General features: G+C 56.6%; 1 protein-coding gene across 1 annotated transcript; it reads right to left on the reverse strand.

Moving 5' to 3' along the window:
* On the reverse strand, nucleotides 1-10,179 carry LIN28A (lin-28 homolog A; the record flags this gene model as incomplete). The annotated part of the gene is made up of 4 exons (XM_079546028.1): nucleotides 1-214; nucleotides 1,131-1,315; nucleotides 9,248-9,438; nucleotides 10,149-10,179. 4 exons carry the CDS (start codon nucleotides 10,177-10,179, stop codon nucleotides 1-3), a joined length of 621 nt encoding a protein of 206 aa, XP_079402154.1.

Genomic DNA, 10,179 nt, shown 5'->3' on the forward strand with positions numbered 1-10,179 from the left:
TCATTCCCGGGTTTCGGGGGGCAGGGCTGAGCTGTGCATGTCCTCCTCCTCGCGGAAGTAGGCAGGCTTTCCCTGAGAGCTGGGCGACTGCTGAGCTTTGGCGGGGCAGTTGGCTACCATGTGGCTGATGCTCTGGCAGAAGTGGCATTTCTTGGGCTGCGGAGGCAGCTTGCACTCTTTGGCATGGTGGTCCAGCCCGCCGCAGTTGTAGCATCTGCGTGGGGAGGAGAGAGATTTGAGGAGGGGAAACAAAAGGAGAGGACTCACTGGGGCTGGGGGTGGCCCTGGGTTTGCTCCCCGGTGGTTTTAGATCTGTCCCAGTGGTGCTGCTGGTACCCAGGAGATGGCAGCAAACCCAAACAACCCAATCAAGAAACAAGCACATGGGGGTGAAACGGGGGGCTCACAGCCCTCTGGCAGCACTGTGGTAATAGACCCTGGGTTTGTGGAAGCTGCATCGCAGGTTACTCCATGGTACAAGCTGCCAGTGCTTGGTGCAACAGGAACAGACAGAATCCAGTTTTCTAACTCACTGGGAAACCCAAAGTTGTGAGCATCGCTCCTTCCTTTCCTTCCCCAATTCCTTCTTAACTGACTGGAAGCCCCAAGCTCGGGGGTGCAGCCGCAGCCCTGCTGGGGTGCAGAGTCTTGCTGGGGACACTGAGATCCAGCATCCCAGGCAGCAGGGCTGAGGGGCGGCTGAGAACTGGCTCCAGGGCCCAAGAGCCTCCCTGTAGGAGCCGCTGCCAGGATGTCCGGTCATTTCCTCCCCACAAGCAAGGGTTTCTCTCTGAGAAAATTACCCCTGCCCAGCTCAGCCCAGTGCGGCTCCCACACACAAGGGGAGCGTCAGCCCGGGGTGTCCCCGACCTCTGCCCTCTTGCTTCTGCCTCTCTGCCCTTTCCCCACCAAGCTGCATCTGCCACTCATTAAGTGCTGGAGGAAGTGGCTTTCTTAGAGGAAGGGTCGCTGCCCACACCGTGCCCTGCAGCCCTTGGCCAAAAGTGGGCAGGACAGGGCAACACAAGGGGTCCCTGACCACATAGCCCCACCAAAGCCCAGCCCCAGGCAGTTCCTGGCACCCGCAGGGCTCAGAGCCAGCCCTAGATCAGGCCCCATCTGCCCCTTACCGGTCTCCTTTCGATCTGCGTTTCTGCAGGCTCTTGCCCTTGGGTCTCCTTTCGCTGCCAATGCAGAAGACGCCCCCTGGGCCGGTCACCCGGATGGACTCCAAACCTTTGGAGGATTTCTTGAAGGTGAATTCAACGGCTTCACCTTCCTTCAGGCTGCGGAAGCCCTCCATGTGCAGCTTGCTCTGAGGAGGAGAGGATGGCAGTCGGTGCTTGCACACCATCCCATGGTGCCAGGGTGCTGATGTTCCTCCCCCATACACAAGGGAGTGGGCATCAGGACTGAGCCTGACTGTGCACTTTTCATCTGTTTGATAATGCAGAAATGAGATGGGCTCACTAACCCAACAAACGAGCTCTGACCCTAATATCTGCAGGGTTTGCTGCAAAATGCTGGCTCTTCACACTGCAAACCTGCAGTCCCCTTCTCCCCTTCCAACTCTGCACTGCACCCTGCAAGCTCCCGAAGCTGCAGGCTGAGAACTCAAAGGGAAATTCAAAACTTCATTTTGAAGAGACAAAGGGATCTCGAGGCTTTGCACATGCACGTGGAGCCCTCCTCTCCTCCCCATTGAAAAGCAGAACAGGAGGGACATGGATGCACGACCAGAAGATTTCACCCCAAACCACAGCTCAGCTGCAGAGGATGCAGCACACTGGGGTAGGAATTGGGGCCCTCGGGGCAGTGTCCTCTGGTCCCTCCCCGCTGCACTCAGCAGAACAATAAGGAGCTTTTCTCTGGGGCCCAAAGGTTGCTATTGCCTGTTGTGACATAGCACGGCTGTTCCCAAAAGCAACTCTCCTCTGGCCTTAGCTCACCCCAACTCTGTGCTGCTTTTGCTTAAAATGCTTAAAAGAGCATCCTTAAAAAGCTGCTGAGCTGGGTGCTGGAGCAGGGTAACCCTAAAGCTCCAGCCCTTTAAGTGCCCCAGCAATGAAGCTGCCATTTGGCTGTGGCTGCTGGGGGCATCCCCTGTCCCACTGGAATCAACGCAGAGCAACACTGAAAGCAAATATGGGAGTTTAGAAGAACCCAGGCAGGAGGGGGTGGAAAAATCCACTCTGCTTTTATGAGACACATCCATTTCAGCAGAGAGGGAGAGGAGATGCACCCGACATCTCCTGCCACCCATAGCATGAGCATCGCTGCTGGACCAGCTCCGTCACATCCCAAGCATACATTTGAGCAGAGGTTTTGGTCTGCTTTGTTAGTGGAAGTCTGATGAGCAAAGAGTTAAGAGGGATTTGCTGTCAGAGGGAGGAGCAGCTCTGTGTCGCTGGGCCGGGATTCCTGGCAGAGCTCGGCACTGACGCGCAGCCGTAGGACCCTGCTTTTATGAATGGAGCATCTCCCATTCATGGGCTGCAAGTTCCCTCACGTGGCCACCCACGCTTCCCACAGGGATGCAACATGGGCACGCTGCCCGGCAAGGACAGCCACACCACTTCCCTCTTCCTTTTCTGCTACACTCCCAGATCTGCCCGGGATCCACATGGGGACACCCCACAGGAAAGCAGAGAGGGAGGAAATTGAGTTGTTGATGTTTCGGAGTGATTTTTCTCAGTGCAATCTTGCAGGATGTGCATGCATCTGTGAGCGCACAGAAGAAGTGGAAATGCAACGGGGCTTGAGGAACTGCCCCTTTTCCTGCTGATTTTTCCCTGTTTCCTCTCCCAAACCCCCCATGGGGCTTTCTCCATACTAGTCCCTACCACCACATCCTGGAGTCTGGCTCAGGGTGGGACAAACCACATGGGCAGTGCCACATTACCCACATCTGCTCACCCATGGGGATTGGGGGACCCTCCAGACGGAACCACCTTTTCTGTCTGAGGGCCTCTGCTGCCAAAAACAGTGCCAAAACCCGCTCCACAGGGCCTGCCACCAGTCAGCTCCCTGGTAAGCTGAGTGTAACCATAAACATCAGTACCCAGTCTCAGCTCAGCTTTCCCCAGGCTGTGCATCATGGTGAGGATGCTGAGCATCACCAGGAGGGTGATATGGTTTAGCAGGCATGGTGGTGATGAGCTGATGGTTGTGCTAGATGATCTTAGTGGTCTTTGCCAACCTTAATGATTCTGGGGTGCTGGGCATCATCACCCAGAGGTTGCTGAGTACCACCTAAGCAGGAGACTTGTTCAGGGCATGGAGGAGTTGAGCTCTGCTTGGTGGCACTGGAGGCACTGCTGGAAGCTGGGGGACACGAGGCAGCTGCCTGTGCAGACCTCCATCTCCGGCAGAGATCTCCACTGGGGTGTTTACAGCCCAGCTGTGTTTACACTGCCAGCAACCAAATCTCACCAGCACTCTGCTCCATGCAATGGGTCAAAGCTGCACCATGGCAGGGGGGACCCTGGCACATTCTCTGGGTCCCACTCTTCATCCATGATCATGATCTCCTTCTTCCCCTATCTCTCTCCCCAATGCTGCCGCATTTTGGCTGACGAGGAAGAGGAGGACTGGAGCCAAAGCTGCCGCAACATGATGGGGAAGCTATTTATTTTCCAGCAGCGGGTGAGGATGACAACAGCCTCCTCAGCCCCCGGCCCCCTCCGCCAAAAGGCCAAAGGAAACGCCCTCTCCCCGGGGAAGGAGGGGGGCAGCGGCCAGGGCACCCCAGCTCTCCCCCCGCTGCGGCCTTTTGAAGTGAGCTGCGAGTGGCTGGTGGTCCCTGCGCATCCCCCTGCCCCCTTCCCAAAACACACACATTGCTGGCATTCCTCTGTTATCAGATAGGTAATCAAACTGCAGCCCATTGAATTAGCTGCATACCTCCTGCATCTGAAAGGAAGGGGCCCAGAGCCCCTGTCCCACACCACACACAAAGCGGGAGCCTTCCCAGGCCTCCACACCCCCCCCCTCCCCAAAAAATAAAGAGGAAGGGGGGCCCAGAGCGAGCTGGGGATGCTGGTGAGGGGGAGTGTAGGGGAGGGCCTGGGCTGGGAGCCACTGGGGCTGGCCAGCAAGAACAAAGGGCTGGCCGCACTCACGCCGGCCAAATTCCAGGAGTTCCAGGCCACGACGGGGGGAGGAAGGGTGGCCGGCATGGACACGGCCCCACTGACCCTCTTCGCTGGCTGTGGGGGCTGGCAGCCCCTCTGCTGTGCTGTGGTTGCCCTCCTGAGCTCCACTCCCCATGCACTGGCATGGTGCCGAGGTTTGGGGTCTGGGGATGGTCTTGGGGAGGTGGTTTTGGTGGGGAGGGTGTGGAGTGACCCCCGGTTCTCAAACACAAAGCATGTGTAATAAAACTGTGTTTTGAAGCATAGGTACTGATGGGGTTCTGCTCGTTGTCAGTAGGATTCAGAGTTAACCAGTAGGACGAGAAGAAGTAGCAGCACCAACACTGCCTGTCCCCACTCCCTGCGCTGCCAGGCAGCCCCCCTGCGGACCCTCCACCCATCCCAAACCCCACCACCGTTATTTAATACAGACAAAGCCACAGCACAAGAGCAGCTGAACGCTGCCCACTGCCCCAGTGCATCCCGCATCCCAATTCTGCCCGTTCCCCCTTCCCCACCTGCACCTCCCACCTCCTCTTCTCATCCCACAAACCCCCCGTTGTGTCCCTTTGGGGTTGGAGCATCCCAAACCCAACACTGCTCCCCAGGCAGTGGCAGAGGCTCTGTGGCAGCCTTGGTTTTGCCCCCACTCTGCTGGGCGCTGGAGGGGCTCAGCCGGCCCCAGGGTCACCATTGTCCCCGCGGCCTCCCCAGCGTGACACAAGGGGACGTTTATTCCAGCCAGCCCCGGCCACTCAATCAAATCATCTTTGTGTCCAGAGGGGCCTCGGGCGGAGCAGCCGCTGCACCTCGCCCTTATCTGTACGGGAATTGCTTTGCTTTAAACCGAAATCTTTGGGCAAACAAGCCTGGTGGGATGCTGCGTTAGGAGCAGCTCTGAGCTGAGCTGGCCTGGGCAATTGGGGCAGCCTGTGTTTCCCCAGTTTGGGTTTGGCAGAGAGCAGATCCTTCCTCACTCCTGTGCCAGGGGAGCAGAGGGCTTGCGCTCACCCACTTTGGGCTAACGCTTGCCCAGCCTGGGCTGGCACAGCTGTGATTCCTGTCTGGAATTCCCTCTTCCCAAATTCCACAGCAAATCTTTTCCTGGTGCTGCAGCTTTGGAGCAGAGCAGGGAGCGACTGCCTGCAGCCCAGCGCTGGTGCCAACGCTGGGTAATTGCTGAGCCTGGAAAGAAAGGGTGCTACAGGGATGGGGGAACCCAGCACAGTGAGCACCAAAACATCACTGGGGCTTTCCAGGCTCTGTATTCCTACCCAATTTCCTCAAAGTAAATCCAAAATAAATGCATTTTCTTGCCAAAATAATCAGGCATTCTTTTCATTTTCCACCATAAGCAAGTGAAATGAAACACTAGGTTAATTTGGGTTAAAACAACCCATTCGATAAGGTTCTTTAACAGTCACCTGCCCTAAACCCACATTTCCACTCACTTTTACCAGCCCCAGGTTGCCAAACCTATGTGCTTCCCATCTGCAGGGAGGGGGCAGCGGCAGTGGCCACGCAGAGGCTAATTAGGATCAGCTGCTGCATATTAATTTCATACTCCCATATTGGAGCATGTCCGAGAGCGCAGTACCTTCCCTCAGTCTCCATCCAGGTTATTTTTAGGAGTAAACAAATTTGGGGGGGTGTTCAGAAATGGTGGAGCTAGGGGTGGCCAGGGATGGAGCTCAGAGAATGGGAGAAATCCCATTCATTTGGACCATTTTCTCTCGCAGACCATGTAAGGGTTTTTTTCACTCCCAGCCGTCACCCTGGGGGCTCGAGAGCAGCGGATGGGGGAAGGGAGGTGCCTGCAGCCATCAGTTAATCTTTAGACAGAGACAGGAGGCTTTTTTTTGTGTGTGTGCATCTTGAGGGAGATTTCAGGCTGGGATAAAGCCGCTCTCTTTCACGATTTGCCATCAGACAGACGCGGCATTCCCAACAATTCCCATTGCCAGGACGCGGCAGTGTATTTTGCGATGTAATTTTATCCCTGCACTTATTTAAAAATAAAAATAAAATAATAATAGAAACAAAAACAAAGGGATTGTTCGCTCCTCCCCTCGAAAGCAGAGGCCAAAGTGCATCTCTGCCCCATGGAGCCCTTCCGAGGGGACGTGCCCCATCCCACAGCTCCATCCTGCACCCGCGGAAGCATCGCACACCAGACTGGAAAACAGATTTTTATGCCCCTCTGCCCTCATAGGCATCGCTGCTCCAATGTGCTGCCTCTTCCCTTTCCCATGGGGCTGCATCCTGCCCCATAGCTCAGCCCTGCAAAGGCAGAACCCCTCACTCCAGGGAGAAGCCTCCTGTGTGTGCCTTTGCAGTAACTGGGATGGGGCTGCCCTCCAACACGTGCTTTTCTTAAAACCTCCCATCGTGCTTGCTTCCCATCAGCATCAGTCCTGGCTGTGCTCAGGGGCACGGCGCCAACCCAGGGAGCCCTCATGGAACCTACAGCAGAGGGGTGGCCCCTCTGTGCTGTTCCCCACACCCCTTGGTGGGGATGGAGCCCCATGCCCTCAGCATCGGCCCCCTTGAGGCCAATGACACCTGGGGAACCACGGCCCCCTGCCTGGGCAGGACACGATGGCCACGTCCTGGCCACATCTCTGGTATGGCCACTTGGGACCATGTCACCAAGATGTCAAAAAATGAACCCTTGCAGCACCCCTGAGTCCCAGCTGCACCCAGCAGCTCTCCATGCCAAAAATCATGAAAAGGAGCAAAACTACCAAACATTCTCACTTTTATCTAGGATTTCAGCTTGTTAGGTTGGATAAATACTCTGAGACACAGAGATGAGATGCAGAAAGGCTGGGAGCAGCCTCATCCCCTCTGCTCTCAGCCAGGGCTGTGGGGCAGTGCTTGCTCTACTGCAGGCATTGAGCTCTGGGAATGCTGCAATGGGGCACTCAGACTTCCCCTCTCATCCCTGCACCATTGCAAGCCCAGGACCACAGCCCCCAAATGAATCCATCTCCAGTGTCCAGGGGAGGCATTTTAACCCAAATGCCTCATTTTGAGCTCACAATGAGAGGGAAAGGCAGCCCTGGAGGAGCCCTGTTAGTCTCCTGTCCTGCCGAGATTTTAATCTCTTTGTGATCAGATAAAGGGGGAGAGAGATGGAGACGCGCTCCCTGCAGAGCGGGGCCATTCAGACCTGGTTCCTGTAATAAAGTGATTTAATAGATCTAAAGAGGCCAATTCCCTTCTTTTTCCCACAATTACTTCCTGTGGGTCATCATTCACATATGTAAATGAAGAGGGGAGGGCTCTGGGGGGGCTCTGGTTGTTGTACCCCAATGGTTGGGTGGGTGCCGGGTGCAGCACCCTGACCCGATACTGGCTTTTGCCCTTTAGGTCTGACCTGCTCTCCCTGGGTGCTCAGCAGGGTCGAGGCGATGCTGGCAATGCCCTGCAGTGGGACAGTCCCAGTTGGCTTCACTGCGGGAAAGCAGTGACTTTACACCAAAAGCAAATGGAGTGGTGATGGAAACACTGCATCAACCCCAAATGGCCTTACTGCTGGCGGCTGCGTGCGCCAGGAGCATCCGGGCTCTGCTGCATACATCCGGGCAATGAGAATCACGCACTCACTCTGGGCTCCCCAGTGCCACCCCGTACCCTAAACTGCCCAATGCTCGCTGCCTTCTAAGCACCAAACCCTGCTCTGGTCTCTGTGGCCCCAACAAATGGGGAGTGCCAGGAGGACACCCCACTCATCCTCTTTTCTTGCAGGAATGTGAGCAAGAGCAATCAGGAAACCAGACTGCCTGGAGGCAATAAAGCCTGGGGAGAGGGGCAGGAGGGAGGCTCCCCCCCACTGACACAGCGCTGATATGCAAAGACCCATTTGCTGCCCCTGGGAAGAACCCGGAGCTCAGCTTTCTCTGGCAGATTTGGAGACCTCAGCCTGAAATCCAACAGCGCTTCTGCACAGTGGCTCCTCCAAAGAAGGGGTTCGGTTTTCCCCTATTGCCCTTTTTGCCAAAGGAGGGCTGGGAGCTCCTCAGGACCTATCACCAGCATCACTCCGTCGCCATCCTGCGCCCAATCAAATGCACAAAACCACCCGAGTTTGCTCCAAAGACATCCTTATCCCCTGCACTCCCATACTGCTTCCCATCCCCAACAGCTTCTTCTCTCCCTGCTTCCTGGAGGAGCGGGAGCCCAGGTTCAGTGCACAGCCCTGTTGCCAAGCACCCAGCACCGAACCCATATCTCCCTCCCAGCACTGCCCACGTGGCCCCAGTTCAGGCTCCATCTCCAGTCCCATTTCCCCAACTCCTGCACATGGTCCCCACCGGGGCTGGATCCATTCTCCACTGAAGTGTCTTTGAGCAGCCACAGCTCCAAAGCTGCAGTCTCCCTGGGCTCAGGACACCAGCATGACGCATGCAGGTCAAACCCGGACACAAAACCACAGTTATGGTATGGAATCCATAGGGGCACATGCGTGACCCCGCATGCTTTGTGCCATGCAGGATGAAGTGCAGCCCTAGCCCACTGACTGCACACTGCAGCAGGACTTTGCCCCCCACAACGCAGCAGAGGGACCGAGTGCATGTCATCATGTCAGGGGTGGTTTTGTTTCCCCAGTTGCCAGGGTTGAGCATCCCCGGGCTCACGTGGACTGAACCCCCACCCACAGAGGATGAGTTTGGGAAAGCCCCATCCTGCATCCCTGTGTGGGGCACCGAGCACCCTGTACCTGGCAGTGGGGGAAACACAGCTCTTTTCCCTTTCCCTCCATGGGGTGAGCAGCATCCCTGCTCCGCTGTGCCCTATGTACCCCTTTTTCCACCAACGGGCACCTGCCTCTCTGCATCCAGCCCTCCAAAGAGCTCCCCAGTGAACCGCGGTGAGAAAATTAAACGATCCCAAGGATCAGTTTACGGCGTCGCTCCCTGGAGAGCAATCCAAGGGCTGCACTGCCCTTCTCTGCCCTCCTCTCCCGAACACGGGGGGTCCCATCACCCCCAGGACACCAATTTGGGATGGCAGTAGCAACGGTCCCCGCCGTGCTGGCGGTACGGAGATCCGCAGGGCAGCATCTGGAGCTGCATCCCAGCACCTCCAGCCCCAAACCCGCCGCAGCGCACCTGGTGCACGAAGACATCGACGGGCGAGTCCAGCGTCGCGCCGCCCTTGGCGGTCATGGAGAGGAAGCCGAAGCCCATGCGGACGTTGAACCACTTACAGATGCCGGAGCCATGCAGGGGTTGGGACTCATTCTCGGCTTTGGGTGAATCTCCGTCTGGCTCCTCGCCCGGCTCCTCGCCCGGCTTCGCACCTGGGGAGAGAGCCAGCGAGCACCTGAGTGGGGCTGGGGGGGTCCCGTACCCCGCCCCCCCCCCCCCCCCGGGAAGGAACGGAAAGAGCCCGAGGTTGGGTCCTGCTGGATGGGAAAGGCAAAATAATGACCGCCGTGACCCAAACGCGGCGATCCGCTGCGCCCGCACGTGTGTGCGTGTGGGATCGCCGTGCGACCGGGTGGGAGCGCTGGGGCTGTTCTCCAGCCTGAAGTGTTTAGGCAAGAAAAAATTAAAAAAAAAAAAAAAAAAAAAAGAATTAAAAAAAATAAAAAGAAAAATGCATCGCTAAAAACAAACAAACAAAACAAAAAACAAAGACGGAGAATTTAAGAAAAAAAAAAAAAAGAAAAAGAAAAATGAAAAGATATTGGAAAAAAAAAAATCCCAAAAGAACAAAAGCGGAAAAATTCCCCTAAAACACCGACCCGACCCTCCGAGCCCAGCACACCGCGCTGCTATGAGGATTCCCCGCAGCACCGGGAGCTCTGCTCCCCACTGACCCCAACCCGGCAGCCCTGAGCTCCTGCGCTCAGCCCGGCGCTGGGCTGGGAAAAAAATCCCCCCACGCCGGGCCCGGGGCACAGCGGGGCACAGCGGGGCTGGGGGGCTCCCAGACCACCGTCGGACTCTGCCGCCGTTATTAATAATCGCGGAGTCGAGGAGGGCTGCGACAATAATATAACTTAACCTGCGAACTGCTGGTTGGAAACAGACCCCAT

The sequence above is a fragment of the Tetrao urogallus genome (assembly GCF_951394365.1).
Source record: "Tetrao urogallus genome assembly, chromosome: 23".
Lineage (NCBI taxonomy): Eukaryota > Metazoa > Chordata > Aves > Galliformes > Phasianidae > Tetrao > Tetrao urogallus.